The 20,408-nt window shown below is 47.3% G+C and overlaps 1 protein-coding gene and 1 pseudogene across 2 annotated transcripts in view; one reads left to right on the top strand and one right to left on the bottom strand.

Moving 5' to 3' along the window:
• The window catches only part of LOC311511978 (leukocyte immunoglobulin-like receptor subfamily A member 2), an 873,498-nt pseudogene that overhangs the window by 812,825 nt on the left and 40,265 nt on the right, over positions 1-20,408 (bottom strand). The gene's annotated exons all lie outside the window — the stretch shown is intronic.
• The window catches only part of LOC311511898 (butyrophilin subfamily 2 member A2-like), an 89,147-nt gene that overhangs the window by 50,601 nt on the left and 18,138 nt on the right, over positions 1-20,408 (top strand). Inside the window, exons 12-14 of the mRNA XM_084612830.1 lie at positions 11,495-11,560; positions 15,416-15,436; positions 16,253-16,273. Coding sequence (XP_084468956.1) covers positions 11,495-11,560; positions 15,416-15,436; positions 16,253-16,273 — 108 coding nt within the window. The remainder of the gene's footprint in view (positions 1-11,494; positions 11,561-15,415; positions 15,437-16,252; positions 16,274-20,408) is intronic.

Genomic DNA, 20,408 nt, shown 5'->3' with positions numbered 1-20,408 from the left:
TTGTCTCCAGGCAAATGGGTAGAGCACACACCCCCTATTTACTTTTAGGAAGAAAAGAAAAAAAAACCTCTGGGTTGGAAGACTGTGAATTTCCCTGCAGGAGTTAAGTACCCTGCCTCCAGGCAAAGAAAACCTGCAATTCACAAGATAATCCCCTTTTGTCTCTGCTTGGCCACAAAGCAGAGAGAAACCAAGCTGCTTTCAGTTTCAAAGCTGCCTTCTGGACTTCCTAAAAATTCCTTTTTAAAATCTGTATTTCTAGTTCAAAAAATCTCAACTGGATCTCAAAATGATTTCAGGTTAATCCCACCACTGTGCCACCATGTCACGGTTCCTCCCCCACTCTGAACTCTAGGGTACAGATGTGGGGACCTGCATGAAAAACCTCCTAAGCTTATCTTTACCAGCTTAGGTCAAAACTTCCCCAAGGTACAAAATATTACATCCGTTATCCTTGGACTGGCCGCTACCACCACCAAACTAATACTGGTTACTGGGGAAGAGCTGTTTGGACGCGTCCTTCCCCCCAAAATACTTCCCAAAACCTTGCACCCCACTTCCTGGACAAGGTTTGGTAAAAAGCCTCACCAATTTGCCTAGGTGACTACAGACCCAGACCCTTGGATCTTAAGAACAATGAACAATCCTCCCAACACTTGCACCCCCCCTTTCCTGGGAAATGTTGGATAAAAAGCCTCACCAATTTGCATAGGTGACCACAGACCCAAACCCTTGGATCTGAGAACAATGAAAAAGCATTCAGTGTTTTACAAGAAGACTTTTAATAAAAAATAGAAGTAAGTAGAAATAAAGAAATCCCCCTTGTAAAATCAGGATGGTAGATATCTTACAGGGTAATTAGATTCAAAACATAGAGAACCCCTCTAGGCAAAACCTTAAGTTACAAAAAAGATACACAGACAGAAATAGTTATTCTATTCAGCACAATTCCTTTCTCAGCCATTTAAAGAAATCATAATCTAACACATACCTAGCTAGATTACTTACTAAAAGTTCTAAGACTCCATTCCTGTTCTGTCCCTGGCCAAGATGACTACAGACAGACACAGACCCTTTGTTTCTCTCCCTCCTCCCAGCTTTTGAAAGTATCTTGTCTCCTCATTGGTCATTTTGGTCAGGTGCCAGCGAGGTTACCTTTAGCTTCTTAACCCTTTACAGGTGAGAGGAGCTTTCCCCTGGCCAGGAGGGATTTCAAAGGGGTTTACCCTTCCCTTTATATTTATGACACCTCTACACCAACATTCCACACAAAGATGGACTACAGGCCATCAGGAACAGTATCCCTGATAATGTCACGGCTAACCTGGTGGCTGAACTTTGTGACTTTGTCCTCACCCATAACTATTTTACATTTGGGGACAATGTATACCTTCAGATCAGCAGCACTGCTATGGGAACCCGCATGGCCCCACAGTATGCCAACATTTTTATGGCTGACTTAGAACAACGCTTCCTCAGCTCTCGTCCCCTAATGCCCCTGCTCTACTTGCGCTACATTGATGACAGCTTCATCATCTGGACCCATGGAAAAGAAGCTCTTGAGGAATTCCACCATGATTTCAACAATTTCCATCCCACCATCAGCCTCAGCCTGGACCAGTCCACACAAGAGATCCGCTTCCTGGACACTATGGTGCTAATAAGTGATAGTCACATAAACACCACCGTATACCGGAAACCTACTGACTGCTATTCCTACCTACATGCCTCCAGCTTTCATCCAGACCATACCACACGATCCATTGTCTACAGCCAAGCTCTACGATACAACCGCATATGCTCCAACCCCTCAGACAGAGACAAACACCTACAAGATCTCTATCAAGCATTCTTACAACTACAGTACCCACCTGCTGAAGTGAAGAAACAGATTGACAGAGCCAGAAGAGTACCCAGAAGTCACCTACTACAGGACAGGCTCAACAAAGAAAATAACAGAACGCCACTAGCCATCACCTTCAGCCCCCAACTAAAACCTCTCCAATGCATTATCAAGGATCTACAACCTACCCTGAAGGATGACCCATCACTCTCACAGATCTTGGGAGACAGCCAGTCCTTGCCTACAGACAGCCCCCCAACCTGAAGCAAATACTCACCAGGAACCACACACCACACAACAGAAGCACTAACCCAGGAACCTATCCTTGCAACAAAGCCCGTTGCCAACTGTGTCCACATATCTATTCAGAGGACACCATCATAGGGCCTAATCACATCAGCCACACTATCAGAGGCTCATTCACCTGCACATCTACCAATGTGATATATGCCACCATGTGTCAGCAATGCCGCTCTGCCATGTACATTGGTCAAACTGGACAGTCTCTACGTAAAAGAATAAATGGACACAAATCAGGTGTCAAGAATTATAACATTCAAAAACCACTCCGAGAACACTTCAATCTCCTTGGTCACTCGATTACAGACCTAAAATTGGCAATTCTTCAACAAAAAAAGTTCAAAAACAGACTCCAGCGAGAGACTGCTGAATTGGAATTAATTTGCAAACGGATACAATTAACTTAGGCTTGAATAAAGACTGGGAGTGGATGGGTCATTACAAGGTAAAACTGTTTCCCCATGTTTATTCCCCCCCTCACCCTCCACTGTTCCTCAGACGTTCTAGTCAACTGCTGGAAATGGCCCACCTTGATTATCACTACAAAAGGTTTCCCCCCCCACCCCCGCTCTCCTGCTAGTAATAGCTCACCTTAAGTGATCACTCTCATTACAGTGTGTATGGTAACACCCATTGTTTCACGTTCTCTATGTATATAAATCTCCCCACTGTATTTTGCACTGAATGCATCCGATGAAGTGAGCTGTAGCTCACGAAAGCTTATACTCAAATAAATTTGTTAGTCTCTAAGGTGCCACAAGTACTCCTTTTCTTTCAGCAGGAAGAGGAGATCACCAACATGGCTAAAATTTATTGTATTGTAACCCTTCTGCCAGGTGGAGCTGGCAGCCGCCAGGGCTGGGTTCAATAGCTAGGGTTTCCTTTTCAACAATACAACACAAAACTGGCTTCAGCCTCCACCCAGTAACCTGGGAAAATGACAGCACGAGGTGCCTCTGAGAGGCAATACTTCCCCATTCGCAAGCACAGAGTCTGAGTATAGGAAAGAAACTTTTAATGAAAGGGGGAAACTCACCCAACATTAATTGGGGAAAAGTGATCAGGAACAGTCAGCATGGATTCACCAAGGGAAGGTCATGCCTGACTAATCTAATCGCCTTCTATGATGAGATTACTGGTTCTGTGGATGAAGGGAAAGCAGTGGATGTATTGTTGCAGTGGGGGAGGTTTAGATTGGATATTAGGAAAAACTTTTTCACTAAGAGGGTGGTGAAACACTGGAATGCGTTACCTAGGGAGGTGGTAGAATCTCCTTCCTTGGAGGTTTTTAAGGTCAGGCTTGACAAAGCCCTGGCTGGGATGATTTAACTGGGAATTGGTCCTGCTTTGAGCAGGGGGTTGGACTAGATGACCTTCTGGGGTCCCTTCCAACCCTGATATTCTATGATTCTATGATTGTATCTTGACTTTAGCAAAGCTTTTGACACGGTCTCCCACAGTATTCTTGTCAGCAAGTTAAAGAAGTATGGGCTGGATGAATGCACCATAAGGTGGGTAGAAAGTTGGCTAGATTGTCGGGCTCAACGATAGTGATCAATGGCTCCATGTCTAGTTGGAAGTCGGTGTCAAGTGGAGTGCCCCAGGGGTCGGTCCTGGGGCCAGTTTTGTTCAATATCTTCATAAATGATCTGGAGGATGGTGTGGATTGCACTCTCAGCAAATTTGCGGATGATACTAAACTGGGAGGAGTGGTAGATACGCTGGAGGGCAGGGATAGGATACAGAAGGACCTAGACAAATTGGAGGATTGGGCCAAGAGAAATCTGATGAGGTTCAATAAGGATAAGTGCAGGGTCCTGCACTTAGGACGGAAGAACCCAATGCACAGCTACAGACTAGGGACCGAATGGCTAGGCAGCAGTTCTGCGGAAAAGGACCTAGGGGTGACAGTGGACGAGAAGCTGGATATGAGTCAGCAGGTTGCCCTTGTTGCCAAGAAGGCCAATGGCATTTTGGGATGTATAAGTAGGGGCATAGCGAGCAGATCGAGGGACGTGATCGTCCCCCTCTATTCGACATTGGTGAGGCCTCATCTGGAGTACTGTGTCCAGTTTTGGGCCCCACACTACAAGAAGGATGTGGATAAATTGGAAAGAGTCCAGCGAAGGGCAACAAAAATGATTAGGGGCCTGGAACACATGACTTATGAGGAGAGGCTGAGGGAACTGGGATTGTTTAGTCTGCGGAAGAGAAGAATGAGGGGGGATTTGATAGCTGCTTTCAACTACCTTAGAGATGGTTCCAGAGAGGATGGTTCTAGACTATTCTCAGTGGTGGAAGAGGACAGGACAAGGAGTAATGGTCTCAAGTTACAGTGGGGGAGGTTTAGGTTGGATATTAGGAAAAACTTTTTCACTAGGAGGGTGGTGAAACACTGGAATGCGTTGCCCAGGGAGGTGGTGGAATCTCCTTCCTTAGAAGTTTTTAAAGTCAGGCTTGACAAAGCCCTGGCTGGGATGATTTAATTGGGGATGGGTCCTGCTTTTGAGCAGGGGGTTGGACTAGATGACCTCCTGAGGTCCCTTCCAACCCTGATATTCTGTGAAAAGGCCAGAAGCAGAATTGATAAGGATAAAGCTGTGAGCGGGACACCCACCCCAGAGTGCGTGGGGCAGAGTCATCTGCCTCCTGCTCTTGAGTTCTACAACCAAAACTTCCTTTTCTGTGCCACTCTCTGCTCCTTCACCACACCACACCCCACTCACAGTGATTGCCCTTGGTGAGGACCCAGGGTTCAGAGGTGCATCTCTGTGAGTTCACCTCCCATCCAGGGAAGAAGGCACCTTGCTTGCTCCGCCATCTGAGCACATGCTCTGCCTGGCTGCCCCACCAGTCGCTATTCCTCCCTACTGCCTTCCCTGCCAGCCGCTGTTTCTCCCCTGCTGGCTGCCCTACCAGCCTCTATTCCTCCCCCACTTGTTCCACTTGCCGGTCACCTTCTGCCACCTGCCTCTCTGCTGTGACCTCTGCAGGTCAGTCTCTTCAGAGTCCACCCAACTCTTAGTGATTGTCAGCTCTTAGTGACTTTCAGCTCTTAGCAGGCTGGGTTGAGCGCTTAAAATAACAAAAGACTCTTAATGGAGCTGATTTTGCTCTGTCCTTGAATAGTGGGGAGGAACAGGTAAAACCAGACTGGGGACCCTTAGGCAGAGTCCACACCTCCTGGCAGGGACATCTGTTCATACCCCATCATTGTTCATACCCCATCAAAAGTCCATAATTGTTTAGGTCCAAAACTGTAACACTTAGGGTATGTCTACACTACGGAATAAGGTCGAATTTATAGAAGTCGGTTTTTTAGAAATCGGTTTTATATATTCGAGTGTGTGTGTCCCCACAGAAAATGCTCTAAGTGCATTAAGTGCATTAACTTGGCGGAGCGCTTCCACAGTACCGAGCCTAGAGTCGACTTACGGAGCGTTGCACTGTGGGTAGCTATCCCACAGTTCCCGCAGTCTCCGCTGCCCATTGGAATTCTGGGTTGAGATCCCAATGCCTGATGGGGCTAAAACATTGTCGCGGGTGGTTCTGGGTACATATAGTCAGGCCCCCGTTCCGTCCCTCCCTCCATGAAAGCAAGGGCAGACAATCGTTTCGCGCCTTTTTTCCTGAGTTACCTGTGCAGACGCCATACCACGGCAAGCATGAAGCCCGCTCAGGTAACCGTCACCCTATGTCTCCTGGGTGCTGGCAGATGCGGTACGGCATTGCTGCACAGTAGCAGCAACCCCTTGCCTTGTGGTAGCAGATGGTACAGTACGACTGGTAGCCGTCATCGTCATGTCCGAGGTGCTCCTGGCCACGTCGGCTGGGAGCGCCTGGGCAGACATGGGCGCAGGGACTAAATTTGGAGTAACTTGACCAGGTCATTCTATTTAGTCCTGCAGTCAGTCCTATTGAACCGTCTTATGGTGAGCGGGCAGGCGATACGGACTGCTAGCAGTCGTACTGTACCATCTTCTGCCGAGCAGCCATGAGATGTGGATGGCATGCAGTCCTTCTGCACCGTCTGCTGCCAGCCAAAGATGTAAAAGATAGATGGAGTGGATCAAAACAAGAAATAGACCAGATTTGTTTTGTACTCATTTGCTTCCCCCCCTCCCCTGTCTAGGGGACTCATTCTTCTAGGTCACACTGCAGTCACTCACAGAGAAGGTGCAGCGAGGTAAATCTAGCCATGTATCAATCAGAGGCCAGGCTAACCTTCTTGTTCCAATAAGAACGATAACTTAGGTGCACCATTTCTTATTGGAACCCTCCGTGAAGTCTTGCCTGAAATACTCCTTGATGTAAAGCCACCCCCTTTGTTGATTTTAGCTCCCTGAAGCCAACCCTGTAAGCCGTGTCCTCAGTCGCCCCTCCCGGCGTCAGAGCAACGGCAAACAATCGGGCTCTGAGAGTGCTGTCCAGAGCAGTCACAATGGAGCACTCTGATGGGGCTAAAACATTGTTGCGGGTGGTTCTGGGTACGTATCGTCAGGCCCCCGTTCCCTCTCTCCCTCCGTGAAAGCAAGGGCAGACAATCATTTCGCTCCTTTTTTCCTGAGTTACCTGTGCAGACGCCATACCACGGCAAGCATGGAGCCCGCTCAGGTAACCGTCACCCTATGTCTTCTGGGTGCTGGCAGACGCGGTACGGCTTTGCTACACAGTAGCAGCAACCCATTGCCTTCTGGCAGCAGACGGTGCAATACGACTGGTAGTCGTCCTCGTCGTGTCCGAGGTGCTCCTGGCCACGTCGGCTGGGAGCGCCTGGGCAGACATGGGCACAGGGACTAAATTTGGAGTGACTTGACCAGGTCATTCTCTTTAGTCCTGCAGTCAGTCCTATTGAACCATCTTATGGTGAGCGGGCAGGCGATACGGACTGCTAGCAGTCATACTGTACCATCTTCTGCCAGGCAGGCAAGAGATGAGGATTGCTAGTAGTTGTATTGTACCATCTTCTGCCAGGCAGGCAAGAGATGAGGATGGCTAGCAGTCGTATTGTACCATCTTCTGCCGAGCAGCCATGAGATGTGGATGGCATGCAGTCCTTCTGCACCGTCTGCTGCCAGCCAAAGATGTAAAAGATAGATGGAGTGGGTCAAAACAAGAAATAGACCAGATTTGTTTTGTACTCATTTGCCTCCTCCCCTGTCTAGGGGACTCATTCCTCTAGGTCCCACTGCAGTCACTCACAGAGAAGGTGCAGCGAGGTAAATCTAGCCATGTATCAATCAGAGGCCAGGCTAACCTCCTTGTTCCAGTAAGAACGATAACTTAGGTGCACCATTTCTTATTGGAACCCTCCCTGAAGTCCTGCCTGAAATACTCCTTGATGTAAAGACACCCCCTTTGTTGATTTTAGCTCCCTGAAGCCAACCCTGTAAGCCGTGTCGTCAGTCGCCCCTCCCTCCATCAGAGCAACAGCAGACAATCGTTCCGCGCCTTTTTTCTGTGCGGACGCCATACCAAGGCAAGCATGGAGGCCGCTCAGCTCACTTTGGCAATTAGGAGCACATTAAACACCACACGCATTATCCAGCAGTATATGCAGCACCAGAACCTGGCAAAGCGATACCGGGCGAGGAGGCGACGTCAGCGCGGTCACGTGAGTGATCAGGACATGGACACAAATTTCTCTGAAAGCATGGGCCCTGCCAATGCATGCATCATGGTGCTAATGGGGCAGGTTCATGCTGTGGAACGCCGATTCTGGGCTCGGGAAACAAGCACAGACTGGTGGGACCGCATAGTGTTGCAGGTCTGGGACGATTCCCAGTGGCTGCGAAATTTTCGCATGCGTAAGGGCACTTTCATGGAACTTTGTGACTTGCTTTCCCCTGCCCTGAGGCACATGAATACCAAGATGAGAGCAGCCCTCACAGTTGAGAAGTGAGTGGCGATAGCCCTGTGGAAGCTTGCAACACCAGACAGCTACCGGTCAGTTGGGAATCAATTTGGAGTGGGCAAATCTACTGTGGGGGCTGCTGTGATGCAAGTAGCCCACGCAATCAAAGATCTGCTGATATCAAGGGTAGTGACCCTGGGAAATGTGCAGGTCATAGTGGATGGCTTTGCTGCAATGGGATTCCCTAACTGTGGTGGGGCTATAGACGGAACCCATATCCCTATCTTGGCACCGGAGCACCAAGCCGCCGAGTACATAAACCGCAAGGAGTACTTTTCGATAGTGCTGCAAGCTCTGGTGGATCACAACGGACGTTTCACCAACATCAACGTGGGATGGCCGGGAAAGGTGCATGATGCTCGCATCTTCAGGAACTCTGGTCTGTTTCAAAAGCTGCAGGAAGGGACTTTATTCCCAGACCAGAAAATAACTGTTGGGGATGTTGAAATGCCTATGTGTATCCTTGGGGACCTAGCCTACACCTTAATGCCATGGCTCATGAAGCCATACACAGGCAGCCTGGACAGTAGTCAGGAGCTGTTCAACTACAGGCTGAGCAAGTGCAGAATGGTGGTAGAATGTGCATTTGGACGTTTAAAGGCGCGCTGGCGCAGTTTACTGACTCGCTTAGACCTCAGCGAAACCAATATTCCCACTGTTATTACTGCTTGCTGTGTGCTCCACAATATCTGTGAGAGTAAGGGGGAGACGTTTATGGCGGGGTGGGAGGTTGAGGCAAATCGCCTGGCTGCTGGTTATGCGCAGCCAGACACCAGGGCGGTTAGAAGAGCACAGGAGGGCGCGGTACGCATCAGAGAAGCTTTGAAAACTGGTTTCATGACTGGCCAGGCTACGGTGTGAAAGTTCTGTTTGTTTCTCCTTGATGAAACCCCCCGCCCCTTGGTTCACTCTACTTCCCTGTAAGCTAACCACCCGCCCCTCCTCCCTTCAATCACCGCTTGCAGAGGCAATAAAGTCATTGTTGCTTCACATTCATGCATTCTTTATTCATTCATCACACAAATAGGGGGATGACTACCAAGGTAGCCCAGGAGGGGTGGTGGCGGAGGGAAGGAAAATGCCACACAGCACTTTAAGCACAGCACTTTAAAAGTTTACAACTTTAAAATTTATTGAATGACAGCCTTCTTTTTTTTGGGCAATCCTCTGTGATGGAGTGGCTGGTTGGCCGGAGGCCCCCCCACCGCGTTCTTGGGCATCTGGGTGTGGAGGCTATGGAACTTGGGGAGGAGGGCGGTTGGTTACAGAGGGGCAGCAGTGGCAGTCTGTGCTCCAGCTGCCTTTGCTGCAGCTCAACCATACACTGGAGCATACTGGTTTGGTCCTGCAGCAGCCTCAGCATTGAATCCTGCCTCCTCTCATCACGCTGCCGCCACATTTGAGCTTCAGCCCTGTCTTCAGCCCGCCACTTACTCTCTTCAGCCCGCCACCTCTCCTCCCAGTCATTTTGTGCTTTCCTGCACTCTGACATTATTTGCCTCCACGCATTCCTCTGTGCTCTGTCAGTGTGGGAGGACAGCATGAGCTCGGAGAACATTTCATCGCGAGTGCATTTTTTTTTCTTTCTAAGCTTCACTAGCCTCTGGGAAGGAGAAGATCCTGTGATCATTGAAACACATGCAGCTGGTGGAGAAAAAAAAAGGGACAGTGGTATTTAAAAAGACACATTTTATAAAACAGTGGCTACACTCTTTCAGGGTAAACCTTGCTGTTAACATTACATACATAGCACATGTGCTTTCGTTACAAGGTCGCATTTTGTCTCCTCCCACCGCGTGACTACCCCCTCAACCTTTCCCCCTCCCTGTGGCTAACAGCGGGGAACATTTCTGTTCAGCCACAGGCAAACAGCCCAGCAGGAATGTGTCCCTGAAGAAAAGCACTCTATTTCAACCAGGTGACCATGAATTATATCTCACTCTCCTGAGGATAACACAGAGAGATAAAGAACGGATGTTGTTTGAATGCCAGCAAACATACACTGCAATGCTTTGTTCTACAATGATTCCCGAGTACGTGTTACTGGCCTGGAGTGGTAAAGTGTCCTACCATGAAGGACAAAATAAGGCTGCCCTTCCCAGAAACCTTTTGCAAAGGTTTTAGGACTACATCTAGAAGAACCGCAAATGCCAGGGCAAAGTAATCCTTTCACATGCTTGCTTTTAAACCATGTATAGTATTTTAAAAGGTACACTCACCAGAGGTCCCTTCTCCGCCTGCTGTGTCCAGGAGGCAGCCTTGGGTGGGTTCGGGGGGTACTGGCTCCAGGTCTAGGGTGAGAAACAGTTCCTGGCTGTCGGGAAAACCGGTTTCTCCGCTTGCTTGCTGTGAGCTATCTACAACCTCCTCCTCCTCCTCCTCATCTTCTTCGTCCCCAAAACCTGCTTCCGTATTGCCTCCATCTCCATTGAAGGAGTCAAACAACACGGCTGGGGTAGTGGTGGCTGAACCCCCTAAAATGGCATGCAGCTCATCATAGAAGCGGCATGTTTGAGGCTCTGACCCAGAGCGGCTGTTCGCCTCTCTGGTTTTCTGGTAGGCTTGCCTCAGCTCCTTCAGTTTCACGCGGCACTGCTTCGGGTCCCTGTTATGGCCTCTGTCCTTCATGCCCTGGGAGATTTTGACAAAGGTTTTGGCATTTCGAAAACTGGAACGGAGTTCTGATAGCACGGATTCCTCTCCCCAAACAGCGATCAGATCCCGTTCCTCCCGTTCGGTCCATGCTGGAGCTCTTTTGCAATTCTGGGACTCCATCATGGTCACCTGTGCTGATGAGCTCTGCATGGTCACCTGCAGCTTGCTACGCTGGCCAAACAGGAAATGAGATTCAAAAGTTCGCGGTTCTTTTCCTGTCTACCTGGCCAGTGCATCTGAGTTGAGAGTGCTGTCCAGAGCGGTCATAATGGAGCACTCTGGGATAGCTCCCGGAGGCCAATACCATCGAATTGTGTCCACAGTACCCCAAATTCGAGCCGGCAACGTCGATTTAAGCGCTAATCCACTTGTCAGGGGTGGAGTAAGGAAATCGATTTTAAGTGCCCTTTAAGTCGAAATAAAGGGCTTCATTGTGTGGACGGGTGCAGGTTTACATCGATTTAACGCTGCTAAATTCGACCTAAAGTCCTAGTGTAGACCAGGGCTTAGAAATACCTCCCATGTCTGTGGCCCCATGAATAGGAGTACTTGTGGCACCTTAGAGACTAACCCATTTATTTGAGCATAAGCTTTCGTGAGCTACAGCTCACTTCATCGGATGCATACTGTGGAAACTGCAGAAGACATTATATACACAGAGACTTAGTCTCTAAGGTGCCACAAGTACTCCTTTTCTTTTTGCGAATACAGAATAACACGGCTGTTACTTTGAAACCTGAGGCTACATGGTGGTGATAGTAACATGTTCTATCTTTCCGTAGGTGTCTTAATCTGTTTATTGCTGTCTATTGCTGGGATCATCATCCTTTTCCTTGGAAAATGGAACAGTAAGTGAACTTAATTTTCTTTTGTTTAATTTGCATAAGGTGTACATTTTTAATAGTGATGGTGATTAACCGTTGGAACAATTTACCAAGGGTTGTGGTGGTGTCGCCAAACCTGGCAATTTCTAAATCAAGATTGGATGATTTTTTCAAAAAGAACCTCTGCTCTAGGAATTATTTTGGGGCAGTTCTCTGGCCTGTGTTCTAGGGGTGATCAGACTAGGTGATCACAAAGGTCCATTTTGGCCTTGGAATGAAAGAAAAAACGGTCATATTGCACGTGAATGAGGTTAGTTTTGCTTGAAAGAAACCATGGAGAAGCTGACTGACAGCAGCAGAGAGAACCCAATGATGGTCACTTTTACTGATAGCAAAAGTACTGGATCTAAATATTTGTCCACATGAACCTCACTGAAGGTGGCTAATTTATGATGTTCAAGATGTTTAAAATACAATTAGCGAATTTTAATATCCCCTAGCAATGAGTTCCCTGGGTTGACGGTGTGTTGTGTGAAAAGTACTTCCTTTTGTTCGTTTGTTTGTTTTAAAGCTATTAATTTAATCAAGTAACCGCTAGTTCTTGTGTTATGCAAATGGGTAAATAATATTTCCCTTTTCTCTTCCTCCACAGCATTCATGATTTCATAGATCTCTGTCATATTCCCCCTTTTTCATCTCTTTTCCAAGCTGAAAAGTCCTAGTCTTTTAAATCTCTTCTCATATGGGAGCTGTTCCATACCCTTAATCATTTTTGTTGCCCTTCTCTGTACTTTTCCCAACTCTAACATACATTTTTTTAGATGGGGTGTCCAGAATCGCGCACAGTATTCAAGGTGTGGGCATACTATGGATTTATATAGTGGCATTATGTTAGTTTCTGTCTTATTATAGATCTCTTTCCTAATGGTTCCTAACATTCTGTTCACGTTTTTGACTGCTGATGCACATTGATCGGATGTTTTCCGACAACTATCTAAGCTTTTGAGAATTTTACCTGAGTTACCCCTGAATAAGATTTCTGGATTTGGCCAAATATGAACTGTGGGTGCTCAGTACCTCACAGAAGCAGGCAGTAACACACAGTAACACACAGTCATTCACTCATCAGAAACCTATTGTACATCACAGCTCATATGGCAGCCACCTTTCTAGAGAAAGAGGATATGGACTTTCCATTATAAAACTACTATTATCAGTTCCTCATAATGTAGGGCCCACAGCTGGAGTTGCAAGTGCTCAGTCACTGCCTTTCCTCAAATGCAATGATTTTGTTTTTCTTCTGGAAAGTTTAAACAAAAACTTTTCTTCCCTTTTTGATAAAAGTATGAATAATGGGAGTTTCTTCATTTTGCTCAGGCTCCCAGGTCCCTTAAAAGGGAGGGGTACCTCTGCATGATTGCAGCCTGGGTTCAGAATCAAATCTGTCTGTCACTGGCACCAGGGGAATTCCTCATCCCCTGCAGTCCCTGGCTCCCTGGCAATTTTGTTGTGGCACACAGGAGTCAGAGACTCCTTCAGCCCTCCCTGCTGAAGAGACAGCTCTCTGAGGGAAATGCCAACATTGTATTTCATGTAGTCTCCTTCCCCCCGACCCCCTGTTTGGCTTAAGCCTCCTCCCTGCTGCTTGCTAATTGGAGTAGCTTATCTTCCCTCCTCGCATACATTGGTTCCTGGGTTCTTTATTTCAGCGCCTGGTGCCTCTACCCAAGGTGATTCCTGTCTGTGCTTTAGACACCAGGGTGCTGTCTGGGATAGCTCAGTGGTTTGAGCATTGGCCTGCTAAACCCAGGGTTGTGAGTTCAATCCTTGAAGGGGCCATTTAGGGATCTGGGCCAAAAATTGGGGATTGGTCCTGCTTTGAGCAGGGGGTTGTTGGACTAGATGACCTCCTGAGGTCCCTTCCAACCCTGATATTCTATAATTAAGTCTCTTGGGAAAATGACTAATGCTACTCATCTATTTATAAGAAATATAACCCAGCACATGAACAACACAATACACTAATACAAGTCCCAACAAATGAAAGGCCACACTCAAAAATAACAGTATAACACAGGGAACTTAACTGGGGACAGGGAACAAAGCCTCTAGGGAAGCAACATAAGAACAGCCATACTGTGTCAGACCAATAATCCATCCAGCCCAGTATCCTGTCTTCTGACAGTGGCCAGTGCCTGATGCATCAGAGGGAATGAACAGAACCGCAATTTATCTAATGATCCATTCCCTGAAATCCAGTCCCAGCTTATGATAGTCAGAAGCTTAGGGACACCCAGAGCACTGGCTTGCATCCCTGACCATCTTGGTTAATAACCACTGAAGGAGCTATTCTCCATGAGCTTATCTTATCCTTTTTTTTTGGAACCCCATTATATTTTTGACCTTCACAACATCATTTGGCAACAAATTGCCCCTAATATACCCCTTCCGCCTCGGCCCCACTGCTGCCCAACATCTTTCCATTCCCACTCTGACTCTTCCTGCCCCATTACACCCCCCTCCTAAGAGCGCCCCACCCTCATTCTGCCTCTTTTTTCCCTCACTCCTCCCCCACAGTGCCTCCTGCCCTCTGCAGAACAGCTAATCAGTGTCGGGCGGGAGGTGCTGGGTTAGAGGGGTGGAGCTGATTGGTGGGGCCTGCTGGTGAGTGCAACTTCTGTCTCAGAAAAACTACCCTGTTCACTGGAGCTTACGCATGCCCTTCAGTAGGACAGTGTTCACTCAGCCCCAAAGCAGAGGACATGGGGATGATTTTAATTAGGGTATTATTAACTCTGTATTTGGCTCTGTTGTTGGAATACTGTTTGCAGTTCTGGTGGCCCCAACAGAAGAAAGAAGTTGTCAGACTGTAGAGGGTTCAGAGAAGAGCACCAGAATGATTAAAGGTTTAGATAACATGTGTTATAGTGATAGACTCAAAGAGCTCAACCTATTTAGCTGACGACAGAGAAGAGAAAAGGAGTACTTGTGGCACCTTAGAGACTAACCAATTTATCACGAAAGCTCATGCTCAAATAAATTGGTTAGTCTCTAAGGTGCCACAAGTACTCCTTTTCTTTTTGCGATACAGACTAACATGGCTGTTACTCTGAAACCTGACAGAGAAGAGGTGACTTGATTACACTCTATATGTATTTAGATAGAGAACAAATGTGTGATAATGGGCGGAGGGCAACAAAAATGATTAGGGGACTGGAACGCATGACTTATGAGGAGAGGCTGAGGGAACTGGGGATGTCTAGTCGTCAGAAGAGAAGAATGAGGGGGGATTTGATAGCTGCTTTCAACTACCTGAAAGGGGGTTCCAAAGAGGGTGGCTCTAGACTGTTCTCAGTGGTAGCAGATGACAGAACAAGGAGTAATGGTCTCAAGTTGCAGTGGGGGAGGTTTAGGTTGGATATTAGGAAAAACTTTTTCACTATGAGGGTGGTGAAACACTGGAATGCGTTACCTAGGGAGGTGGTGGAATCTCCTTCCCTAGAAGTTTTTAAGGTCAGGCTTGACAAAGCCCTGGCTGGGATGATTTAGTCGGGGATCGGTCCTGCTTTGAGCAGGGGGTTGGACTAGATGACCTCCTGAGGTCCCTTCCAACCCTGATATTCTATGATTCTATGATTCTTTAGTCTAGCAGAGAATGGTCTAGCAAAATCCAATGGCTGGAAATTGAAATTAGGAAAGTCAGACTAGAAATAAGGCTTAAATTTTTAAGAGTGAGGGTGATTAGGTGTTCTAATAATTTACGAGGGGTTGCGGTGGATCCTCCATCTCTGGAAATTTTTCAAATCAAGATTGTAGTTACATTTGTTCTTGGCGTTATTATTACTATTGTTATCTTTAAATATATTTTTTCTTTTTTAGGAGACTTGGAAAAGAGAAAAAGTAAGTCTGTGACCCATTTCTTCAGTGTGTTCTACTGCTGTGTAGGAGTCTTCTAGAATAAAAAGAAAAATCATTGATTTTTTTAGACCTCACCCCACTTTCCTGTTTTTGATAGAGCAGATTACTTGACTAATTTTGACAATAACATATATGAGCACTTGCTGGTTTTGAGCAGTGCTTCTTATACATTGCTGAAATTTAAATAGACTCCCCCACTACTTGTTTGTATTCTCCAAGAACCATAACACTCTTGATGAGACAAAGTACAAAAGGCAATTTACACATTGAAAGGACTCTGCACTGAAACAGCAAATGGAATCAGCTCATAATGTAAATGGTGTTACTGCTCCTTTCATAGCAGAACCCATATTAGCAGAGGAGCATAATGTGTCAGATTCACCTTTTGCGAATTAGCTGTGGCCATGAAGTTTTTTCTTAAATTGATCAAATCAAGAATATAATCTTCTTTATATACTACGTAGAATCTCAGGGTTGGAAGGGACCTCAGGAGGTCATCTAGTACAACCCCCTTCTCAAAGCAGGACCAATCTACAATTTTTGCCCAAGATGGCCCCCTCAAGGATTGAACTCACAACCCTGGGTTTAGCAGGCCAATGCGCAAACCACTGAGCTATCCAACCCACAAAAGTAGTGGGATAGGAATGTGGCTAGCCTATGGATTGAGTAGCTAGCTGACTATTCATGGCCAATATTCATTCTAATCAACAAAGAAAGGATCTCATTCACCCTCTACAATTCATAAGTCAATGGACAAACCCTGAACTGTTTTCTTCTTCTCCCCATTTTTTTTTGCAGAGGAACTCCAGAAGCAAATGGGTGAGTTTGCCTACTTTACTCAATACTTACAGTCCACTGTCCAAACTTCGTGTGCCCTGTATTGGTTCCAACAATTTCAACTGCAGAAGGGATGCTCTCATTGCATGCCCCATGGATCTGGGAAGTGGAGGGTCTGTGTAGATTATTCTGGAATCGTGGTATGTCATCGACCTGAGACCTCCCCAGCACTTTGCAAAGAAAGTCAGAGGGGGTCGGGGTTCAAGGGCAGTCAGGCATGTGAGAAAAAACATCCACATGCTACAGGAACTGAACATATCCATTGAATGCAAAAGCTCTGGATGGGGAGTGTGGCAGGACCGAGTTGCTAGTGCTGTGCCTGACCTTGTAGTAGCTGAGGTCATGCGGACACTCCAGCTTGTACATCAGGGATGGAGGGAGAAATGTCTTCCCCGAAGAGCTTCCCCCGAACTGGGAACCCACAACCTGTGCAGAGCCCCCAGTGTCGGCTCGTTGACAATCCCCCTGGAAAGGAAGTGCTGATAGTCACACAGGGATGTTTGCTAGAGCAGGAAATAGACCCTAGATATCCTGTCTTCTGGTCCGGTGTATTCACGATGAGAGCAAGGTGTTGGCAGAAACTTTCCATGGGAATGTGCCTATTTCAGGCGGAAAAAAACGTATTGGATGAAGAAAAGAACAAGAAAGAAGCAAAAGCATCTCCGTAGAGTCAAAAGTTTCTATTTCCTCCATATTAAAATGGACTGTTCTGATTTTTCACTTCAGAATGAAGGAGACGTTGTTAAGGTTCGATTCAGTCACCCAGTCATGTGGGGGCAGTGTAGGCACAGGTGCCAACGTTTTGATTTCCTTGATGGTGCGTAACCACCTCTCTGTCCCTTGCCCCTCCCCTACTATACCCCTTCCCTCAAGGCCCCACCCCTGCCCCATCTCTTCCCTCTCCCACTCCTCTTCTCCCTGCCCTATTGCAACCCCTCTTCCAAGAGTGGCAGATCTTCGTTCCGCCTCTTCCTTCCCCCAGTCCTCCCCCACAGCACCTCCTGTTCTCTGCAGAAGAGGTGATCAGTGGCGGGCAGGAATCGCTGCGGTGGAAGAGGAAGTACCCTTTCACTGGAGCTCATAGAAGCCCTTCAGTAGGAAAGTGTTCACTGGGCCCTAGGACAGAGACCACGATGGTGATCTTAACGAGGACTATAGAGATAATACTAGCTCTGTATTTGGCTCTGCTGCTGGAATAGTTTGTGCAGTTCTGGAGTCCCCAACTGAAGAAAGACGTTCTCAAACTGGAGAGGGTTAAGAGAAGAGCACCAAAATGAATAAAAGATGAGATAACATGTGTTACCATTGTTCTTGGCTTTCTTATTACAAAGGCTCCTATTGTTATCTTTAAATATATTTTTCTTTTTTAGGAGACTTGGAAAAGAGAAAAAGTAAGTCTGTGACCTGTTTCTTCCGTGTGCTCTACTGCTGTGTAGGAGTCTTGTGGAATGAAAAGAAAAATCATTGATTTTTTAGACCTCAGCCCACTTTCCTGTTTTTGATAGAGCAGATTACTAGGCTAATTTTGTCAATAACATATATGAGCACTGGCTTGTTCTGAGCAGTGCTGCTCATACATTGCTGAAATTGAAATAGACCCACCCGCTACTTGTTTGTATTCTCCAAGAACCATAACACTCTTGCTGAGACAGAGTAAGAAAGGCAATTTACACGTTGAAAGGACTCTGCACTGAAACAGCAAATGGAATCAGCTCATGATGTAACTGCTCCTTTCATAGCAGAACCCATATTAGCAGAGGAGCATAGTGTGTCATATACACCTTTTGCTAATTAGTTGTCGCCATGAAGTTTTTTCTTCAATTGATCAAAGCAAGAATATCATCTTCTCTATCTACTCCATAGCGGGATAGGAATGGGACTAGCCTACAGATTGAAGAGCTTGCTCACTATGCATGGCCAATATTCATGTTAATCAACAAAGAAAGGATCTCATTCTCCCTCTTCAATTCTAAGTCAATGGACATTCACTGAACTGTTTTCTTCTTCTCCCCATTTTTCTTTTGCAGAGGAACTCCAGGAGCAAATGGGTGAGTTTGCCTACTTTACTCAATACTTACAGTTCACTGACCAAACTTCGTGTGCCCTGTATTGGTTTCAAAAATTTCAACTGCAGAAGAGATGCTATCGTTGCATGCCCTGTGCATCAGGGAAGTGGAGGGTCTGTGTAGATTATTCTGGAATTGTGGTATCTCATCAAGCTGAGACCTCAGCAGCACTTTGCAAAGAAAGTGAGAGGGGTCGTGGTTCAAGGGCAGTCGGGCATGTGAGAAAAAACATCCACGCGCTACAGGAGCGGAACATATGCACTGAATGGAAAAGCTCTGGATGGGGAGTGTGGCAGGACCGAGTTGCTCGTACTGTGCTTGACCTTGTAGTAGCTGAAGCCATGTGGACACTCCACCCAGTTGAGGCCTGAGGTACCTCCCGGATTGCAAACATAAGGTAGGGTAGTAGGGAGTCCCAATCCTTCCCGTCCCGACTTACCTTATCATTGCTTTGAGGGTTCGGTTAACCCTTTCTACCTGCCCATGGGTCTGCGGATGATAGGCTGAAGTTTTCAGGGTATGTATATGGAGTAGCGTACAGAGCTCCTTCATTAGCTTTGACATAAATGGGGTACCTTGGTCTGTTAATATCTCCTTTGGTAGCCCCACTCGGGCAAAGATCCCCACCAACTCTTTAGCTATCGTTTTAGAGGCCGTGTTCCGCAGGGGTACGGCTTCTGGGTAGCGAGTAGCATAATCCAAAATGACAAGTATATATTGGTGGCCCGGGCTGCCTTCTCCAGGGGTCTCACTAGATGCATGGCTATTTGCACGAAGGGGACCTCTATGATGGGAAGGGGTACCAAAGGTGCCCTCAAGTGGGGAGGGGGACTGTGCAGCTGACACTCCGGGCAGGACGCACAGTACCTCCGCACTTCTTCATGTACTCCGGGCCAGAAGAATCCGTGCCAGGGTCTTCTCTACCCCCAAATGCCCCCCCAAAAGATGACTATGGGCCAGACTTAATACAGCATTCTGGTGTTTTGAGGTACTAGAATCTGCTGTACCTTCTGCCCCTGTACTGGTACAACCCGGTATAAGAGATTCTTCTTCATTATGAAGTAGGGTCCTGGTCCCTGGGTTTTCCCTTTCACGGGGACCCCATCTATTTCGGTCACCTCCTTCCTGATGTTGTCGTACCTTGGGTCTTCAGCCTGGTCCTGTCCAAAATTTCCTCTCCCGGGGCTAATCTGCCTGAGATGTAGGGGGCCAGTCTCTGTTGCCTCTGCTGGTTCAGAGGTGTTAGGGTGTGGGTCAGACTCGGGTGCTTCTCCCTCCTGGGTGGCATCCTTTTCAACTGTTCGGGTCTGCCTACCTCTGAGAGGAACCCTCTGGCTTTGGGCCAATATTCGGGTTCCCAAGGCCTTAGTTGCCCTTCTTTCCCGTTTCGTCTTTCTATGCTGTCTGGGAGTGGAGAACAAATCTGGGGATATTTCAGAGAAGGTTGGAGGTTGACAGTCTACTGTGGATGCCTCACTACTTCCAGGGCTTCCCCCTTTCTCCAATTCCCCTACCGGGAGTAAGTCTTCAAACCCTGGGAAGTCCCTCCGTATGAGCACCGGGTATGGGAGTTTATGGACTACACCTGCTGCTACCTCAGTAGTGTTCCCCTGAATCTCGATTTTTACTGGGAGGGTGGGGTAATAACCAACTGTCCCATGGACGCATGTTATCCCCATATGCTTAGCCCACAGCAGCTGACTACACTTCACGAGCTTTCCTGAGACAAGCGTGATAGCACTCCCCGAATCCACCAGTGCTGTGGTCTCTACCCCATTTAGCTTCACTGGTCTGGTGTACCTATGTAGGGTTAGTGAGACCCCCACAAGGTGGATTAGGAAGCATGGGTCTGCCCAGTTCCCCAGGTTACACTGCATAGGCTCCTTGGCATTGGGACAGTGTGCAGCTATGTGTCCCCACTCCCCGCAGGCATAACATCTGTATGGAGCCCTAGGCGTTCCCCGAACTCTTGGTTTGGGCAGTTTAACATCACGATCCTCTTTCCCCTCAGTGCTCCAACTCTTTGTGCCTTCTGGTGGGCCTTCAGCCCC

This window comes from Lepidochelys olivacea (assembly GCF_965140295.1).
Source record: "Lepidochelys olivacea isolate rLepOli2 genome assembly, chromosome: 23".
Taxonomy (NCBI): domain Eukaryota; kingdom Metazoa; phylum Chordata; order Testudines; family Cheloniidae; genus Lepidochelys; species Lepidochelys olivacea.
This window is presented reverse-complemented; position numbering and strand designations above follow the sequence as displayed.